Source organism: Microcaecilia unicolor, chromosome 2 (genome assembly GCF_901765095.1).
Source record: "Microcaecilia unicolor chromosome 2, aMicUni1.1, whole genome shotgun sequence".
NCBI lineage: Eukaryota > Metazoa > Chordata > Amphibia > Gymnophiona > Siphonopidae > Microcaecilia > Microcaecilia unicolor.
In genome coordinates, this window is record NC_044032.1 from 628189476 (window position 1) to 628207326 (window position 17851).

A 17851-nucleotide genomic window follows, 5' to 3' on the forward strand; every position below is an offset into this window, starting at 1 on the left:
ATCACTGATTGGCTTGTTAACCAATTAGGTGTGTGCATTGTTGTGGAATATGCTTCGATTTCCGCTCAGAAATCTTGGTACGATGTATGGAATCTGTGGGATAATGACTGACCAACTGAAAAGGTGCAAAAGAAGTTAAGAACATTGTTTGTCCATAAAGTATCTTATGGTTGCAGCGAACCTGCTCCCCCCAACTGGCAGTGCTGTATATTTAAAGGGAATAATTCTATAACACCGTGCCTGTCTCTTAAAGGAATATAAGCAACTACCTTTCTTTATGGAATATCAGCGTACACGCTCTTAGGTGTGAGCACTTCCATCAGTAATCAGTAATGTGTGTACCTGTAAGTTCCGGTGATATATGTAACTCAGTGGTTCTTAACCAATGTGTCCCCGAGTGATGAGGTCATCAACTGGTGCCTCATCATCATGCTGGTCTCTCTGGACTGGAGCGAGGGTTGCTCGTTTTCAGGTGAGTTTTTCTTGCGGTTAATCGGACCCCCCTCCCGCTCCTCAGGTGGCTCTGATGAGCCCTCCCCTGCTTCCCACGATCAGTTTTTGGGTTGGTTTTGGGTGCGGAGTTGGGCAGGAACTTTTTTTACCATCTGACAACCCTGGGTTACACACCCCCAATTACATGTTTGCAATGGATCTTTACCTTGAGGAGCTAGCTAAACTAAAAGTAGACAAAGCAATGGGGCCTGCTGGGATATATCCGAGGATACTCAAGGAACTCAGAGATGTTCTGGTGGCTCCGCTGTCTGACCTCTTCAGTGGTTCCTTAGAGCCTGGAGTGGTCCCAGGGACTGGAGAAGGGGAAAAGGAAAGGGGATGGGACTTAATATACTGCCTTTTTGTGGTTACAATCAAAGCAGTTTGCATGTTATATACAGACACTTATTTTGTATCTGGGGCAATGGAGGGTTAAGTGACTTGACCAGAGTCACAAGGAGCTGCATTGGGAATTGAACCCAGTTCCCCAGGATCAAAGTCCGCTGCACTAACCACTAGGCTACTCCTCCACTCCTTTGCTGTGTTTCCTTTACAACCACCACTGCCTGCAAGCTGGGAAGACCAGCAATCTTGAGAGTCAGATACTTGAAGTCCCCATTATTGGTCCCTATTTCTGCTTCCTCACTACCCTCCAATAATAACTGCTGTCTCCAATCCCAACTTATAGTAGATGACGGCAGAAAAAGACCTGCACGGTCCATCCAGTCTGCCCAACAAGATAACTCATATGTGCTAATTTTGTGTATACCCTACTTTGATTTGTACCTGTGTTCTTCAGGGCACAGACCGTATAAGTCTGCCCAGCACTATCCCCGCCTCCCAACCACCAGCCCCGCCTCCCAACCACCGGCTCTGGCACAGACCGTATAAGTCTGCCCAGCACTATCCCCGCCTCCCAACCACCAGCCCCGCCTCCCACCACCGGCTCTGGCACAGACCGTATAAGTCTGCCCAGCACTATCCCCGCCTCCCAACCACCAGCCCTGCCTCCCGATCTTGACTAAGCTCCTGAGGATCCATTCCTTCTGCACAGGATTCCTTTATGCATATCCCATGCATGTTTGAATTCCGTTACCGTTTTCATTTCCACCACCTCCCGCGGGAGAGCATTCCAAGCATCCACTACTCTCTCCGTGAAAAAATACTTCCTAACATTTTTCTTGAGTCTGCCCCCCTTCAATCTCATCTCATGTCCTCTAGTTCTAGTGCCTTCCCATCTCCGGAAAAGGTTCGTTTGCGGATTAATACCTTTCAAATATTTGAACGTCTGTATCATATCACCAACTGAACATATTGCAGGTCTGCTGTTTGCTGTATAGTTTCTGAGTAGTGTATTTCAGGTGTTTGTGCTGCTCCGCAGTATCTGGCAGTGGAGGGATTTTGTGTTGCTGTGTACTTTCATTAATTTATAAAGCTGTGAATAATGAAGCACCATTTTCGTTGGCAGCAGACCTTAGAATATAGCGACTAAATCATAACCTGAGATCCTCTGATAAATAATTGCTGGACGTTCCTACATTTAGACAGATTAGACTTGATATTTGTCGTTCAACAATCATCCTGGTTGAGGGAGCAGGACTCTGTAACACCTTGTCATGTGAGCTGTGAAATGTTAATTCAGTGCTACATTTTAGAAAACAGTTGAAAGCATATTTCTTCACTAAAGCATATTGTGCTTAAGCTTGGCAGCTTATTTATCCATTGTTTTGCTGGTTGGTCTACTTTAATAAGTAATATAACAGACTCAGTGCTTTTGTTTTTTATGTCACGTTTGTTTGATGGCTCGGTTAATAAATATTTTAAATAAATAAACATACTTCTTTCCCAGTCTGCTTCCGCCATTTGCCGCCAAGATGGCAGCCAAAACAGAGGTTCCATTTAGGACATTTCCCAGCAGGGCCGTAGCCACGGGTGGGCCTGAGCCTACCTAATTTGGGCTCAGCCCAACCCAGCTGCAGTGCACCCCTGGGCTCCATTGTCAGCTCTCTTGTATGGGTTTGCAGCAGAGATTCCCACACGCTGCCTGCCACTAACCTGGAAGCCTCCCCTCTGCTGCATCCCGCCCCCTCTGTCACAATTTCCGGTTTCTGCCTGGGCGGGGAGCACAAAGGGGAGGCTTCCAGGTTAGCGGCAGGCAGCGTGTGGGAATCTCTGCTGCTGCAGCGGACCCATAGAAGAAAGAGAGAGGGGAGAGTTTTGTGTTGGGTGGGAGAGGGGCGAGTGGGAGAAATCTTGTATAAGAGGGTGGAGGGGAGGGATAAATGCATTAAAGGAGAGGGGCGAGAGAGGGAGAAATGTTGGGCATAGATGTGAAGGGGAGGGAGAGATGGTGCATGGGGGTGGAGGGGAGGAAGTAAGAGATGCAGCAAAGGAGTAGAGAGGGGCAAGAAAGGGAGAAATATTGTATTTGAGGGTGGAGGGTAGGGAGAGATGCTGCCTGGAGGGGAAGAGGGGTGAGAGGGGAGAAATGTTGGACATAGGGGTGAAGGGGAGGGAGAGATGCTGCATGGGGGAGAGAGGGAGAAATGTTGGACCTGAGGACCTAAGGGAGGAGGAGGAGGAGAGAGAGATGGAATTCGTTGCCAGAGAATGTAGTAAAAGCAGTTAGCTTAGTGGGGCATAAAAAAGGTTTGGCTGGCTTCCTAAGGGAAAAGTCCATAGACCATTATTAAAATGGGCTTAGGGAAAATCCACTGCTTATTTCTAGGATAAGCAGCATAAAATGTATTGTACTGTTTTGGGATCTTGCCGGGTACTTGTGTCCTGGATTGGCCACTGTTTGAAACAGGATGCTGGGCTTTGATGGACCTTCGGTCTGTCCCAGTATGTCAATACTTATGACAGTGGGAGAGAGGCAGAAATGTTGGACATGGCAGAGGAAGGGAGAGAATGCTGTATGGGAGGAAGGAAGAAGAGAGATGTTGGATCTGGGGTACAAGGGAGGGGGAGAGAGAGATGGTGGACAATGGGAGAGAGGGGGAGATGTAGGACAGGGGGGTTGAATGAGAGGCAGGGAGAGATGCGCAGAAGGTAGAGAGGGGAGAACGGGAAATGTTGGATGCAGGAGCAGATGGTAGTGATGGAGAGATGCCATATAATGGGAATGAGGGAAGAGAAAGGGTCCATGGACACGGTCCCACATTAAGTCAATTCATTTCTCTTTGCATTGGCTTCCAATCACGAAACGTATCTTTAAAATACCGGTGCTAACATTTAAGGTTTTGCATGGTGTGGCGTGAAAATATGTTTCAGATAAGTTGCCAATCTACATTCCTGGACGATTGCTGTGTTCATAGAGTGAAAGTTGCTTTCTTTTGCCCTCTGCGTGGTCTGTCCATCTTGAGTGTGCTCATTCTCAAGCATATTCCATGAAATAAAGCTCTTCCCACTGTAAGATCAATTGAGGATTTATTAGGGTTTTGTAGAGCTGTTAAAACTTTTTTGTTTAATTAATATTTTTCTAATGGGTTGTATACTGAATCTGTGCCTAGATGGATTTTTTTAGTTTTATATTATTTGTGCTGTAATTTTTATGTTGTATGTCTTATTTTATTATGCACATAACCTTGTAACTCATTAAGAACATAAGAATAGCCATTGTGGTCCATTAGCCCAGTATACTTTCAACAGTGGCCAAGCCAGATCACAAGTACCTGGCAAAAACCCAGTTAGTAGCAACATTCCATGCTACTAATCCCGGGGCAAGCAGTGGCTTCCCCCATGTCCATCTCAATAACAGACCATGGACTTTTCCTCCAGGAACTTGTCCGAACCTCTTTTAAACTCAGATATGCTAACCACCGTTACCATATCCTCCAGCAACGAGTTCCACAACCATCCTGGTTGAGGGAGCAGGACTCTGTAACACCTTATCATGTGAGCTGTGAAATGTTAATTCAGTGCTGCATTTTAGAAAACAGTTGAAAGCATATTTCTTCACTAAAGCATATTGTGCTTAAGCTTGGCAGCTTATTTCTCCATTGTTTTGCTGGTTGGTCTACTTTAATAAGTAATATAACAGACTCAGTGCTTTTGTTTTTTATGTCACGTTTGTTTGAAAGCTCGGTTAATAAATAAACATACTTCTTTCCCAGTCTGCTTCCGCCATTTGCCGCCAAGATGGCAGCCAAAAACAGAGGTTCCATTTAGGACATTTCCCAGCAGGGCCGTAGCCACGGGTGGGCCTGAGCCTACCTAATTTGGGCTCAATCCAACCCAGCTGCAGTGCAAATAGCTTAACTATTTGTTGCGTGAAAAAATTATTTCCTGGTATTTGTTTTAAAAGTATTTCCAAGTAATTTCATTGAGTGTCTCCTGATCTTTGTACTTTTTGAAAGAGTGAAAAGTGGATTCACTTTTACCCATTCTATACCACTCAGGAGTTTGTAGACCTCAGTATTAAACCCCCCTTAGCCGTCTCTTTCCAAGCTGAAGAGCCCTAACCTCTTTAGCCTTTCCTCATATGGGAGGAGTTCCATCCCCCCTTATCATACTGGTCGCTCTTCTTTGAACCTTTTCTAATCCATATCATTTTTGAGATACGGCGACCAGAATTGAATGCAGTACTCATGGTGAGGTTGCACCATGGAGCGATACAGAGGCATTATAATAATCTTGGTCTTATTGGGTTTTTTTTGTTACATTTGTACCCCACGCTTTCCCACTCATGGCAGGCTCAATGCGGCTTACATGGTTCAATGGAGGGTTAAGTGACTTGCCCAGAGTCACAAGGAGCTGCCTGTGCCTGAAGTGGGAATTGAACTCAGTTCCCCAGGACCAAAGTCCACCACCCTAACCACTAGGCCACTCCTCCACTCCATTTTTTTTGCATCCTTGCCTAATAATTCCTAACATTTTGTTTGCTTTTTTGGCTGCTGCTGTACAGTGGGCAAAAGATTTCATCGTTCTGGGCGTTATCGGGAGGACGGACTAAAGCACTTCAGTGGCATAGCCAGTCCAAGACAGCAACGCCCTTTGGGCTTGGTATAAATTCCAGTCCTAGTTTCTTGGTAAGAAAGGTCTCCTCCCACTATTACCTCACTGGTCAGGAAAAGTCACCCCTGTTCCAGAAACTGTGAGGATATAAACAGGTCACAATCCTGTTCTTTTAGAACACTAGAGGTCTCTGCCAGCTAAGCAAGGCAGAACCACAGAGGTCTCTGCATTTTAGTTCTGTTTATCCAAAGAGCATTACTGTATTTTATTATGTTACATCAGATTAGTGTTACTGTTATTGGTTGCTTTATGGATTTGCAATTTCAGTGCACTGCTTACTTTAAATGCTTTGAATTATGTGTGTTGTGTGTCTTTGATACTGTATAATGTCTTATGTTTTGATGTGAATTGCCTAGAATAGTAGATTTAAAATATATATATATATGCAGTGCATTTTTTCTAGCGAAAAAGGTGCCGGTACTCAAATGCCAGGCCACCCTTCAGGAGTGGGGTGATCACTGAGAGACCCACCCCACAATAGCCAGGCCCCCTGCAACCAGTCACAGAATCTATGACAAGGCAGAATTGGTGTGCAGAGCCTAAGCTGTTTCATTAGGGATCATGGATCAATTTAACAGACAATGGAAAAGGTGCCGGTACCCCCAAGTACCCCCTCCAAAAAGGCCCTGTATATATGTAAAAATACTCATGTGAAATCAGAAATTTAACTAGACTCTTAAGACTACAGTTCTGCCACTGCACATGCATATAATATACTTTTAAAACCTAATGTCGTCTGCCAAGGGTCTTGTTAGGCTGGCAGCTGTTTCAATTATCTCATTTTTCAGAAACTGTAGAGATGAATTAATTGAAACAGCTGTCAACCTAACAAGACCAGTGACTGGGTAAGATTATGATAAATCAGAATAAAATTAATATGACTAGTTTGAAAGGAAGACAGATTTCGAAGGGAATGAAAAAAATTTCTCATGCAGTTGAGAAGTAACATGCCTTAACTTTTTTTTTTTAATGTTGGATCAACAAATGAGACGACAGTGTAAGATGAAATGTAAAATGAATTTGTTCTTAGCACAGAAATCAGCCTTGTTAGAACATTCCAAACCTTTAGTCACAGGCCCAGGAATATTCTGCATGCCTCCACTTTCTGCAAATTTCCACATATGTCTGCAGAATGTTTTATAGAGTTGAGATCTGATCTGGATATCCAAACACCAGGAATAATCCAGGTTCCTTATTGTAGACCAAGTGGATTGTTGCAAAGATGGCAACAGCAACTCAGTTTTGCTACACCTAGACATGTTTAAACCTGTGAATGCTAAATTCTCAGCTGCCTTAGGGGGTCTTTTACTAAGCCACAGTAGCGTTTCTAGATCACTGTAGAAATCCGCTGGCGGTAAAAGCCAAGACAACCATCCTATATAATAATTCTCACCTCCAACGTTCTGACTTGCCTGGGACCGTGGCTCATTCCGAGTTGGTCTGCTAGGCTCCGTAGATCAGGCTGACATCACCGTAGCCATTATGATGTCAACTTCAGAACCCGGGGGGGGGGGGGGGGGGGGAACATGCCTCACAGCTGATCCATGTCCAGAGGAGGGTCGCTGGACATGGGTGACTGAAGGGGGGACAGGGGAGAGAGGAGGGTTGCTGGACATGGGTGGCTGCAGGGGAGCCGAGGAAAACCTTGCTAGCGCCCGTTTCATTTGTGTCAGAAACGGGCTTCTCAGCTGCCTTAGGGGGTCTTTTACTAAGCCACGGTAGCGTTTCTATATCACTGTAGAAATCAGCTGGCAGTAAAAGCCAAGACAACCATAGAAATATAATGGGCTTCTTGGCGTTTACCGCCAGCTGATTTTTACCGCAAGCTAAGGGACCCTGCACTAGCAGCGGCAGCCAGTTTTACCACGCACCAGGGCCCCTTTTACCGCAGCAGGTAAAAAGGCCAAAAAAAGAAATGGCCATGCAGTAAGTTCGCACTTGCCGTGCAGCCATTTCAGGGGGGAGCACTTTCCCCATTGAGATGGCAGTAAGGGCTCCTGCATTAAACTGGCAGTAACCGGGCAGCGCATGGCACTGCCCGATTACCGCCGGGTATCCCCTTGCAGAAATATTTTTTAAAAAAATATTAACACTAGTGCCGGAAATGCCGCGTGCTGGGTGTGGAACTACTGCCGGCTCCCACTTTGGGCCGGCAGTAGTTCCAGGTTGCCGCGCGGCAAAGGGCACCTAAAAACTTCCGCGGCTTAGTAAAAGACCCCTTACTGAATTAACTTTATATTACGGTACGTTACCGCATGCTAAAAGGCACTACTGCGGAAAGCACTTGAGCGTCTCGCGGTAGTTCTGGGATTGGCACGAGCTAATCCTGCGCTAAAAAAAATATAATAAAAAATATATAGGGGCCCTTTAAATGTTAATTTGATGCTCTCTCTTGGCACAACTTGAGGATTAATGCATTAATTTTCTCTGTCTGGTTTTTACCCTTGCCAGAGCACTGAAATAAATATGCCATCCCTATCTGGCAAGCTGAGGCAAGAGATTGATAGTGGTGGACAGCAGTAACATACCAAGGGCAGGGTTAGGGTTACCATTTTGTGTCCTCTGAAAAAGAGGACACATGTCACGCCCCCTACCCGCCCCCGCCCCTGCCACGCCCCCTTCAGGTCCGGGCCACGCCCCCTTCAGGTCCGGGTTCCGCCCCTATCCCCCCCCCGTCACATAGTCCCCTCCCCCCCATCACATACCCCCCCCTCACTTACTGTCTAGCCCTGGTGGTCTAGTAGCGTCTTCTCTTCGGGGCAGGAAAGAGCCCCCTCTTTCCTGCCTGGAGCGCTGCCTCCCCTGTCTATCATCCTTCTCGGTCTGGCTGGGGATTCAAAATGGCCACCGAGAGTTGAAGCGGCCTCGCGAGAGTTCAACTCTCGGCGGCCATTTTGAATCCCCAGCCAGACCGAGAAGGATGATAGACAGGGGAGGCAGCGCTCCGGGCAGGAAAGAGGGGGCTCTTTCCTGCCCCGAAGACGTCACTAGACCACCAGGGAACATGGTAAGGAAGGGGAGGGGAGGGGAGGGGACGGGAGACCACGCGCCGATCGCCCGCCCACACGCCCACCGCACGCACGCGCCTGCCCGCACCCGCGCCCACGTTTGTCCAGAAATCCGGACAAACGTGGGCGGGGGCAAAATCCGCCGGACGCCCCGGACATGCCCTCAAAAAGAGGACATGTCCGGGGAAATCCGGACGTATGGTAACCCTAGGCAGGGTGGTGGGGGCACCTTTAGATTGTAAGCTCCTTTGAGCAGGGACCGTCCTTCTTTGTTAATTTGTACAGCGCTGCGTAACCCTAGTAGCGCTCTAGAAATGTTAAGTAGTAGTAGTAGTCAACCCTGGGTGCAGGCAGCAAGGGGATGTACGGAGCAGTCGCATGGCTGTCTGCTCTGCTGGTTCCCTGCCCCCTCTAACATTACTTCCTGTTCCGGGGCAGAGAACCAGCAGTGCCAGCTGCTCTGTGCAGTTCCTTGCTAGGAGGAAGGGTGGGAGAGAGGTTTTTGTGGTTTGGGGAAATGGGAGATGTGATTGGTTTAAAGGAAGAGGTGTGGTGGGGAGTGTGGAAGTGGTAGAGATTTGTCTAACGTGTTAACTGTACCTCTGTTGAAACTGTGGCAGGAGTACAGGGGAAATCAGAAAATTAATGTATCTCAGTGTTTGGATAATCCAATTTTTGTGGTCATGGAGAGGTTGAGGAGGGAGAAGAGGTTGATTTGCGCTAAGGAAGTTCAGTTTGATTAGTAGAAAGCTTAAGATTGATATGTACTTGAATATAATGTGTAAACCGCTCTGGTTGTACCAGAGAAAGGTGGTATAACAAATGCATAACCCAACCGACCCCGTGACCTGATACGCTGTCTAATTTGATCGAGGGAGAGGATTTGGATTGTTTAGACCACAGGCTGCAGATCAGGTGTTACATCAGTTGTGCTTGCCAGGAGGACTTGCTTGGATGAATGGTCCGAGTGAAAGTAAGGAGTTGTGTTATTTAGGAGGGATCTGTGATTTGAAACGGCAGTGGTTGCAGCCAAAGCACGAGCTTGAGTATGTTTTTATGTTAGGTAGATATTGGGAGCTTTTTTTTTGTTCTGCCTAGATTTGGTTGCAGAGCCTATTTTGCTGCAATCTAATTTGGTGGTGATGGTGATATTAATTTGAAACAGGAAGTGCATAGGATGCTTGTGAGGCTTGTAGATAGGACGTGGGAGCTTGGATTAGAGTGCTGCTGAATTGTCAGGGTTATCCACGTACAACTGATTTAAACCAGGGGTGTAGCCAGACCTCGTGGTGGGAGGGGGCCAGAGCCCAAGGTGTGTGTGGGGGTAATTTGGTCTGTTGCCTCGCCGCCGCCTCGCTGCCCTGCCGCTCCCCTCCCACTGCTGCAGGAAATACCTTGGCTTGCGGGGATCCCCAACCCCCTGCCAGCTGAAGCCTTCTCCAGCGCTGGTCTCCTGTCTTGCTTTCTCTTCCCCCTCACGTCCAATTTCACTAAAAGGAGCGTGCAGGATGTGAGGGGGAAGAAAGGGCAGGGCAACGGGGCGGCACAGGAGACCGGCGCTGGACGAGGCTTCAGCTGGTGGGGTCTGGCCCCCTCCCACCGTGAGGTCTGGCTACTCCCATGGTTTAACCAGTTACTTAAACTGTCTAATCCAAGCTCCCCCCATGGCCCTACGTAGCTACGCCACTGATTTAAACTCGTGCATAGCGTATGGAATGTCAGAAATATATATGTGTGTGTGTAATTGGACTCTGGTTTTGGCGGACACAGATCGCACCCTCACCCAATTACTTTTATTGGCTTAAGTGTCTGTGTTTAACAAGCGTATTATTCCAGAAAGCCATTTTTTTTTGGCATTGTTCTTACTGCGTTTTTCTCTCCTTTCTGACAGGTGTAGAAGACATAGTAGCAATAATGATCCCTGAAGCCAAGGGAAAAGAATTGGTGAGCCTGCTCGAAAGGAATATTACTGTGATGATCTACATAACGATCGGAACACGCAACTTGCAAAAATACGTCAGCCGTACCTCTGTAGTGTTTGTCTCCATCTCCTTCATCGTTCTGATGATCATTTCGCTTGCGTGGCTTGTCTTCTACTATATCCAGAGATTTAGATATGCAAACGCACGCGACAGAAACCAGGTGAGTTAGCACGTTCATGTTCTCACATTCACATAAATGCATTTCGCACCATCGTCGTGTACCCACATGAGCCCCCAGATTGTTGGAAATGGTTTTTGTTCATAGGCCCCAGTTTTTATTTTTGCAAGCAAAGCATAGTTTGCTTGCATGTGAAAATCTGTGCTATTCACACCAAACATTGCAAAGGGGCATAAACCGTGAGGATAAGGTCAGGGAAATAAAATGGAATGCAAATTTGATTTATTACACAATTGGGGTAGTTCTAAAAGGAGGTGCCTAGGTTTAGGACACAAATACCATTTTCCTAGTAACGTGCATGTGAACACACATGTGCGTATCTGTGCCGTTTCTGGCTAAGCGGTATTCTTTACTTAGTCTATTATATATAATGGTGTATACTATGCATTTGGTGGTCACATGGACAGAGTTTGGATGAGAGCCAGAAAACTAGGAGTGGGAACTGGATCAGGCTCTTTGAAAACAGACTCAGGACTCCCAATGTAAAATTAAAGCTGTTTATTTAAAATGACTCGACACGGGAGCATGTTTCGGTACATATGTGCCTACCTCAGGAGTCTTGATGCGTATTTTGACAATCACGTCTATCCTCGGCAGTACGTCTTGTAAAAATGAGCTGTCTTTAGAAAGACCGTTGCTGAAAAAAATGGCATGTAAAATGCCGCCGTATTGCTGTGGTATTTTTTTGCACAGTTTGGATGAAGCATGGGTAGGGCACATGCTTCATGTAGATCACAAAGTCTTTTGCTATTTGAGCACATGCATTTAGATCAGTTCTGTGGCAGGTATAAGTGTTCACACCTTAAATGCTCAAAGCTCAGTCCTCTCATAGCCCCGAGCTTTATGTACCCACTTCATCACCAGTCCTTCATACAGAGGGGCATTTTCAATATTACTACTACTACTACTACTACTTAACATTTCTAGAGCGCTACTAGGGTTACGCAGCGCTGTACAAAATACACAAAGAAGGACGGTCCCTGCTCAAAGGAGCTTACAATCTAAAGAACGAAATGTCAAGTTGGGGCAGTCAAGATTTCCTGGGTAGAGGTGTAGAGGTTAGGTGCCGAAGGCGACATTGAAGAGGTGGGCTTTAAGCAGGGATTTGAAGATGGGCAGGGAGGGGGCCTGGCGTATGGGCTCGGGGAGTTTGTTCCACGCGTGGGGTGAGGCGAGGCAGAAAGGGCGGCATCTAAATCCGACTTTGGACGTTTTGTGGAAAACGTCCAAAAATCTGGTAGCGGACATAGCCATTTTTGAACCTGGAAAAGGTCTTTTTTTTTCTGAAAATGGTTATTTGCTAGATGTTATTGCGCTCAGTACGTCTATCTTTTTGGACCATTTTCGAAAATAAAATGTCCAAGTGAAAAGCACACAAAATCAAGCCATTGGGAAGTAGGAAGAGCCAGCATTCTTGGTAGATTGTGGGGTACCTTAGGGGACACTGCAGTGGATTTCACATAAAAGGTCCCAGGTACACATCTCACCATTTTACCCCCTTAGACTGTATGGTGAGCCCTCCAACGCCCACCAAAAACCTATTGTACCCAACTGTGCACCACTACAATAGCCTTTATGCCTGCAAGTGTCACCTATATGTAGGTTTCGGGTGGGTTTTGGAGGGCTCACGCTTTCCACCACAAGTCTAATATAGTGGGTTTTGGGCTTGGGTCCCTTCTCTGCATTTCACTGCACCCATCACTAGGCTATTCCAGGAACCTGCTTGCTGCTCTAATAGGACTGGCCATAACATCTGAAGCTGTCATAGAGGTTGGTATGTGTCACAACCCGAGGGTGAGAGGGTATTATATATAAGTATACAACAAAACAAAACTCTCTCATGTAATGGCAAAAAATAGTCATTTCAACAATAGACTAAAGATTCTGTGGAGTGCATCTGTTTTCAAGGGAATTAAGGGAAAAGCCTCTGAATTTAACCCAACCTCCAACCCAAGTAGTCAAGGGTTGAGAAAGCTTCTGCTGGGAATTATATCATCATAGGCAAAAACCCTTTTAGTTCCAAAATGAATGAAAAGATGCTAAAAGCTCGACAGAATCAGCTCTGGGTCCATATAGCATGTGAAAGTCAAGAGAGTAACTTAGCTTTCAAGTGCAGATACAAAGTAACAAGTGGGTCATCGGTCAAACACACAGACTTCGGCCAAGGTTTCGCAAGTAAGGCTGTGTCAAGGCGTGAGCAACCATAAAAATTCACAATATGAGCATGCTTCCTGGTTGCTTCCTATTGTGAACCTTTATGGTTACTCACGCCTTGGCACAGCGTTACTAGCGAAACCTTGGCCAAAGTCGGTGTGTTTGACCACTTGTTGCTTTGTATCTGCACTTGAAAGCTAAGTTACTCTCTTGACTTTCACATGCTTTATGGACCCTGTAACAGTGATTAAAAACTTGCACCTTTCAAACTCCCTTCCCTTCCCCTCTCATCTCCTCTCCTGATCAGACACAAGTGAAAAGCACACACACATACCAACAAACATATACAGACACATAACCATGTAGACCCCACCTCCACATGTATTTCCATGCAGAGGAGTTGGAAAGAATTCCACAAGCCACACTGTGCGTGCTTTCCCTACTTGTTTAGCAATGAAACCATTTTTATATTCATAGAGATTCTTTAATGGTAGTACTATGAGGGCTCCCTTAGGTAAAATGTAAGCAAATTTGCATTCCATGTCATCTTGGGAACATTGACAGTATTTGAAGGGGAAGGTGGGAGTAAAGAGAAGAAAAATGTCAGTAAGTAGTTTTTCACGGAGAGAGTAGTAGATGCTTGGAATGCCCTCCCGTGGGAGGTGGTGGAAATGAAAACAGTAACAGAATTCAAGCACGCGTGGGATAAACATAAAGGAATCCTGTTCAGAAGGAATGGATCCTAAGGAGCTTAGCAGAGATTGGGTGGCAGAGCCGGTGGCGGGAGGTAGGGATAGTGCTGGGCAGACTTATACGGTCTGTGCCAGAGGCGGGACTGGTGGTTGGGAGGCGGGGATAGTGCTGGGCAGACTTACATGATCTGTGCCCTGAAAAAGACAGGTACAAATCAAGGTAAGGTATACACAAAAAACTAGCACATATGAGTTTATCTTGTTGGGCAGACTGGCTTTACCGTGCAGGTCTTTTTCTGCCGTCATCTACTATGTTCCTATAGGCAAAGTCCATAGACCATTATTAAAATGGACTTGGGGAAAATCCACTGCTTATTTCTAGGATAAGTAGCATAAAATGTATTGCACTTTTTGGGGATCTTGCCAGGTACTTGTGACCTGGATTGGCCACTGTTGGAAACAGGATGCTGAGCCTGATGGACCTTTGGTCTGTCCCATTATGGCATCACCCATTTAAATCAAAACTTTATACATTTTAGTACTACTCAAGGCACTTAAAGCTACTTGAAGCATTTATCTCAATAAGACAATGTCTGGATCAGCCAGGGGAATACTTGTCCAACATGTACCATGTTTCGCCTATTGGCTTTCTCAAGAAACATCCCCATTTACTGCCGAAAACGCTACCAATCCCCTGCTCTTTTCTGGAACAAGCATAAAGTGACTTTAAGTGCCTTGAGTAGTAGTAACATTTATCAAGTTTTGATTTAAATGAGTCAAATAGATGACTATGGGGCTCATTTTCAAGACAGAAAAATGTCCAAAAAGCGGCACACAGTAGCATTTGGAAGCTTTTTTCCCCCCCAAAAACGTCCAAAACGCTATTCTTGAAACTCATTTTAAGATGCTTTTATATGCAGTTCATCTGAAGTGCGTCCAAATCATGAAGGGGTGCTTCAGGAGCTTGTTGGGGGCAGGATTTCGGCGTTCCTAACACTTGGACATTTTTCTGCCACAATTGAACAAAGCAAAAACGTCCAGGGATAAAACCTAGACATTTTGGGATAGACCTATTTTAATGACGACTGTCACAAAAGGGTACCCCAAATGACCACTAGAGAGATTAAGTTATGTCCCCCTTACTCCCCCAGTGGTCACTAGCCCCTTCTCAGTCCCCAAAGATGTAAAAGCAACAGTACATACCAACCTCTATAAGTATACAACAAAACAAAGCTCTCTCATGTAATGGCAAAAAATAGTCTTTTCAACAATAGACTAAAGATTCTGTGGAGTGCATCTGTTTTAAAGGGAATTAAGGGAAAAGCCTCTGAATTTAACCCAACCTCCAACCCAAGTAGTCATTTAGTAATGACAAGGGTTGAGAAAGCGTCTGCTGGGAATTATATCATCATAGGCAAAAACCCTTTTAGTTCCAAAATGAATGAAAAGATGCTAAAAGCTCGACAGAATCAGCTCGGGGTCATAGTAACATATAGTACATAGTAGATGACGGCAGAAAAAGACCTGCATGGTCCATCCAGTCTATGGTGCTCAAAAATCGGTGCCCAGCTCTGATGCATGCACAGGTAAATTGAATAATGAGCACTAGAACATCAATAAAAATTTGAGTGTGCATCTTGCTGCGCGCTATTGTTTAAAGCATGGCACCTAATTTGATTTGTGCAGATCTGAGAAGAGGGTGTGGCAAGGGCATTCCGCAGATTTGCACGTGGATTTATAGAATTTGTCCTGGGTGTGCCTAACTTATGGGCCGGCATTTACACCTGGTTTAAGCAGGCATAAAGTGCAGCACCTAAAAGTTCAGTGTGGAATCGGTGCTAGGCACGATTCTATAAAGAGAGAGAGAGAGAATTCAGTCACTAAACTGAAAATAAAATTATTTTTCCTACCTTTGTATTCTGGTGATTTTATTATTTCATTCATCTTGTTCCGAATCTTTGGTTCTGCTCTTAAGTTTGATTCCAGGGCTCCCTTTTCATTCACTGTTTCTTTTCTTTTCTCCTGCCATATGTTTGGCACTGATCTATCATGTTCAGCTTTCTTTAATTCCTTTGCCGCCTTCTCAAATCTATCTTGTTATCCCTCTTCCCTTCCCTTTATGCTCAGCTTGTCTCCCCTTTTCCCTTCTCTTTCCTTTATGTTCAAATTGTCTCCCCTCTAAGCCACCACTGTTCCCTCCCGCAGGTCCAATACCTTTTCCTACCTTCCTTCTCTGACCCCCCCCAGGCCTCGCTCTCCTCTCTGCCGCGATTCTACGAACTTTCTGGTTACTGGCAGCTGGTCTGGAACAGTGCAGAAATGGGAGGGGCATGAGCGTAACGGGGATGTTCCTAAAATGAACACGTGTTATAGAATAACGAGGATACGCGCCTAATTTAGGCATATACATTTGCACCATGTTTCGGTTGGTGCAAATGGCCACGCCTAAAGATAGGCGTGATTCCAGGACGTAAGTGCTATTCTGTGAACCACGTCTAACTTTAAGCGCGGCTTATAGAATAACGTTTTTTCGGCACCAGATTTTTTTGGTACCATATATAGAATCTAGCCCTAAGGGCTTAACACCCTTTGGTTATTTAAAAAAAAAAAAAAACAGGAAAGAGTTTGAATTAACGTAACTATAGCTACAATTGAAGCCTTGACAATTGGCAGTAGCACAAGTTAAACCTGTGTGCTAATTCAGACTCCTTTTATGTTTGCTATCAACGTACAATAGATGTATTGTATTTTTGCTTGTCATTTAGAAAAAATAAAACCTTTTATTTATAGAACTGAAGTCAAAATTGATCACAGGCTTCTCCGTTTCTCTTCCTGGTGCAGTGATTTGGTTTGTAGCTGCTTAACACAATAGTTTAGACACTTTGGCCCCTTATACAAAGGCATATCAGCGTTTTTATTGCAAGCTAAAAATTAGTGTGCGCTGAACGCTATCGGGCTCATTTTTGAAAGAGAAGGACGCCCATCTTTCAACACAAATCGGAAGATGGACGTCCTCGGTATAATCGAAAGCCGATTTTGGGCGTCCCCAACTGATTTCCATCGCAGGGACTGCCAAAATTCAAGGGGGCGTATCGGAGGCGGGACTTGGGTGTGCCTAACACATGGACATCCTCGACCCATAATGGGGAAAAAAAAGCGTCCCTGACGAGCTCTTGGACGACTTTATCTGGTCTTGTTTTTCTTATGACTAAGGCACAAAAAGGTGCCCGAAATAACCAGATGACCACTGGAGAGAATCGGGGATGACCTCCCCTTACTCCCCCAGTGGTCACTAACCCCCTCCTGCCCTCAAAAAATATCTTTCAAGATATTTTTTCCAGCCTCTATGCCAGCCTCAGATGTCATACTCAGGTCCAGCACAGCAGTATGCAGGTCCCTGGAGCAGTTTTAGTGGGTGCAGTGCACTTCAGGCAGGCGGACCCAGGCCCATCCCCCCCTGTTATGTTTGTGGAGGAAACAGCGAGCCTTCCAAAACCTACCAGAAACCCACTGTACCCACATCTAGGTGCCCCCCTTCAACCATAAGGGCTATGGTAGTGGTGTACAGTTGTGGGTTTTTTTTTTTTTGGGGGGGGGGGGGCTCAGCACACAAGGTAAGGGAGCTATGTACCTGGGAGCAATTTATGAAGTCCACTGCAGTGCCCCCTAGGGTGCCCGGTTGGTGTCCTGGCATGTCATGGGGAAAAGTGCACTATGAATGCTGGCTCCTCCCACGACCAAAGGGCTTGCATTTGGTCGTTTCTGAAATGGACATCCTTGGTTTCCATTATCGACGAAAATCAGAAACGGCCAAGTCTAGGGACAACCATCTCTAGGGTCGACCTAAATTTCAAGATTTGGACGTCTCTGACTGTATTATGGAAATGAAAGTTGGACGTCCATCTTATTTCGATAATACGGGTTTCCCCGTCCCTCCATCGGGACGTTTTGCAAGGACGTCCTGAACAAAACTTGGACGTCCCTTTCAATTATGCCCCTACGACACCCATTATATTCCTATGAGCATCTAAGCATTTAGTGCACGTGAATTTTCAGCGTGCTTAAAATACTAGAGTGCCTTGTAAAAGACCCCCTGTGTGTGGTGTGTAATATTCCTAGAAAATACATAGAGGCTTATTTTCAAAGCACTTAGCCTCCCAAAGTTCCATAGAAACCTATGGAACTTAGCCTCCCAAAGTGCTTTGAAAATATGCCTAATAGTATTACACTAGCTACATATCCCTCTTATCGTAGTGCACTTCAATATATGATACTTTTATTTAAGCAAGAATTATTTTCTCAGCAGCTATGCTTTAGAAAATATGTTGT

At 45.5% G+C, this 17851-nt stretch overlaps 1 protein-coding gene across 1 annotated transcript in view; it reads left to right on the plus strand.

The window, feature by feature from the left end:
* RNF150 (ring finger protein 150) overlaps positions 1 to 17851 on the plus strand; it is a 264735-nt gene that overhangs the window by 169469 nt on the left and 77415 nt on the right. The window contains exon 2 of the mRNA XM_030191700.1: positions 10408 to 10658. Coding sequence (XP_030047560.1) covers positions 10408 to 10658 — 251 coding nt within the window. The remainder of the gene's footprint in view (positions 1 to 10407; positions 10659 to 17851) is intronic.